Source organism: Citrus clementina, unplaced genomic scaffold (assembly GCF_000493195.1).
Source record: "Citrus clementina cultivar Clemenules unplaced genomic scaffold, Citrus_clementina_v1.0 scaffold_2, whole genome shotgun sequence".
Classification (NCBI taxonomy): Eukaryota; Viridiplantae; Streptophyta; class Magnoliopsida; order Sapindales; family Rutaceae; genus Citrus; species Citrus x clementina.
Genome location: NW_006262688.1, coordinates 12,165,016 through 12,167,968, shown reverse-complemented (window position 1 = coordinate 12,167,968; position 2,953 = coordinate 12,165,016). Strand labels below are relative to the sequence as shown.

The 2,953-nt window shown below is 34.5% G+C and overlaps 1 protein-coding gene across 1 annotated transcript in view; it reads left to right on the top strand.

Moving 5' to 3' along the window:
- The window catches only part of LOC112100886, a 7,507-nt gene extending 5,220 nt beyond the window's left edge, over positions 1-2,287 (top strand). Inside the window, exons 10-11 of the mRNA XM_024190752.1 lie at positions 1,609-1,757; positions 2,184-2,287. Of these exons, the coding sequence (XP_024046520.1) occupies positions 1,609-1,757; positions 2,184-2,287 (253 nt within the window). The remainder of the gene's footprint in view (positions 1-1,608; positions 1,758-2,183) is intronic.
- Positions 2,288-2,953: the final 666 nt, after the last annotated feature.

Here is a 2,953-nt window from a genome sequence, read left to right as displayed (position 1 = left end):
ACATTTAAAGTTAATGGTCAAAGATTAAAACCATATCTGGAACATCACCCACGTGACGAGGACACCGAAATTAATTTGGATGACCCACCAGTTCTTGATTAAGTTTTTAATGATTTTTTTTTGTTTTACTATTATTTTACCGTTTCATTGTTTGACTTTTTTTTTTCCTTAGATTGATGCACTGTACATAGTTTTTTTTTTAACATTGTTTTTCTTGTGTAAGCGTGTTTGTTTGACAGTTGTACATTCTCTCATCAATTTTCATTTTACATCATGAGCACCTCAATGAGAAAATACCTGTTCGCACATCTTAAAAGATTTCGGCGTATAAAATTTCACTTAAGAGGCCTGATACAAAGCTGTAAATCACATCCACTTTGGGATCTGCAACCACCAGAATTCGTGTCCTATGTTGAGGATCTAGAGGGACAACTCAGAACAGTAGAGAGTGGCATATATGAATTTCAAATGGAGCTTGAGGTTAACTCAATGAGAGGACGAATGTAAGTTCATTTTCCTTTTATATTGTGTGCTTCTTTTTGCTCGCTTTCACGCTTGATTTGATTTTGCAGATTTGATTTTGGTGTGTTTTGATTTATTTTCCCGTATAAATGGCGGATAACGGTACTCCGTGACTTCTTAAGTCGGTATCTTCAGTTTCCCACAATAACTGAAACCCCAAAATCAAACATGGAAGAAATACAACATAAACTCCATAAGCATTTTCCTTCTCTCCCTCAGAATGCCCTCAGGAAAATTTACAAAGCTCGTTGTGAACGATTGCGTTTGTTAATGATCAATGGCATTCCTTCTGACATTCGTTGGTTAATTGAAGCAAAGGTCCGATTAGCAGGTGAGTTTTCTGGTCAATTTGTTTCTTACATGCCTGGTTTTGGTAAAAGTACGTTTGCTAAGAAAAGGAGAGCTAAACGACTTGGCTCAAAATGTCATAACTGTGTGAGACTTGGTTGCAAACGACCAGATTGTAAATCTTTAGGAATGGTTTCTGATACTCGTGAAGATAAAATTAAATTCGTTAAAGATGGCATGAGTAAAGAATCGTTGGATGATATCTTACGATCTCTTGAGACGCATCGAAGCGGAATTGTGCAACGTGAGATTTACAATTTGTGGATACTATTCCAAAAACAAAGTGCACAGTTAAGTCTTGGGAATCTGACTCAAAAAGACCCTGTTTGCCAGTTTATAAGAAAACTGGATGGGAAGCCGATCCTCGACCCATAGAGGGCGTTCAAGCCGTTACTGGACGTAAAACCAGAGGAAGATGTGAGCCACAATCACAACTACCAGTAAATATCCTTTCACTTTACTGTTATTTTACTTTACTGTTATTTTATCATTTGCATTATTGCATTTAGCGATGTGATTTTGTATTTAATAAATATTTGGTTTTCTTTTACTGTTTGCTTTTTTTAATCATTACTTTCTTTTTACTGTTTGTTTTTGAATTATTGAGCCACGAGCTTTACTCGTCATTTGACAAATATTGCCAACCCATTTACAGCTGTTTCTCATTATTTATGTTACCAAGATCTTTAAATATGAGCTCATTTTTCAAACACTCACAACTTGTTTTTGAAAAATTAGTCCAATGGCATCATCTTCGAGTAAACAATTCAAAAACATTTGTGTGCTTTCTGGGTTTCACTATGGAAAGTACAAAGAGTTCGTTCAGGCAGCTGTAGATCTTGGTCGTGTCATAGCAGAGAGGAAACTGCATCTTGTATATGGAGGAGGTGAACGAGGGTTATCAAGACTTGTCTCAGAAGCTGTTTTTACCAGAGGAAGCCAAGTACTCGGCATTATCCCAAAACCCATGAAACCGCTAGTGTGCATGTCTGGCCCACCAATTGGAGAAGAATTAGTGGTATCAAGTATGCAAGAGAGAATATCTGAAATGATGAATCATGCTGATGCTTTTATTTTCTTGCCAGGAGATCTTGCAACTTTTGAGGCACTAATTACATTTGCATCTTGGGCCCACTTGAACATTCATCAAAAACCCATCGGTTTGTTAAATGTTAATAATTTTTATGACGGCTTGCTAACTTTTATTAATCATGCAATAAAGAATCATTTTGTTCCACATTCTGTAAAAAAACTATTTATCTCTGCTTCTACTGCTAATGAGTTACTTGATCTTTTACAAACTTATACACCAGAGCCAGATCCACAGACTGTTGCACTGAATTGGTCGACTAATGATGGTAACGGTAACAGTAGCAGTAATAAGAAGTGCGATTTAGATTTAACTCTCCGTTTGTAAATATTTTCTGTTGTAGTGTTCATGTGATATCTTCTACACTCTTTCTCTTTCCTTTAAAAACATTGAGGACAATGTCTTTTTCAGGTTGGGGGGAGGGAATAGTTGATAATTGTGGAATGTCTTGGTCCTGGTTATGTGTTTACAAAAAACAAAAACAAAAAAACAAAAAAAAACATTTTTTTTTTCTGTAAAGACTAACTTAGGACAAATTTGAGTCAAAGATGGCAGGATATAGAGAATGTAGTCTCTCTAGAAACGCATCTTCTTAATCTTAAGAGTGTTGTTAAACAAAAAAAAATTGACTTTTTCTTCATCTTTGTTATCTACTTTTAAGCTTCTGCATCAAGTTCAGGTGAGATCTCTTCTTCTTCTTCTTTTATTATTCTCTTTTATTTTTATTTATTTATTTATTTTTATTTTTTTGCATATCTGTAAAATTATAAAATGTTAAGATAATGTTTAGATTAGGTTGTGGGGTGGGGATAATTGACGTATGTTTTAAATATGTGTGTTGTATTTCTCTTTTCTCTTTTCTTTTCTTTGTTAAAAAAAAACCAAAAAAAAAAATTGTTTTCTGTCTAGGATGGCCGTGTAAAGAGTCACGACTTTTGAGACGCATCCTAATAGTCTTGTTGTATTATATTTTGATTTTGAGATTCATAGTAA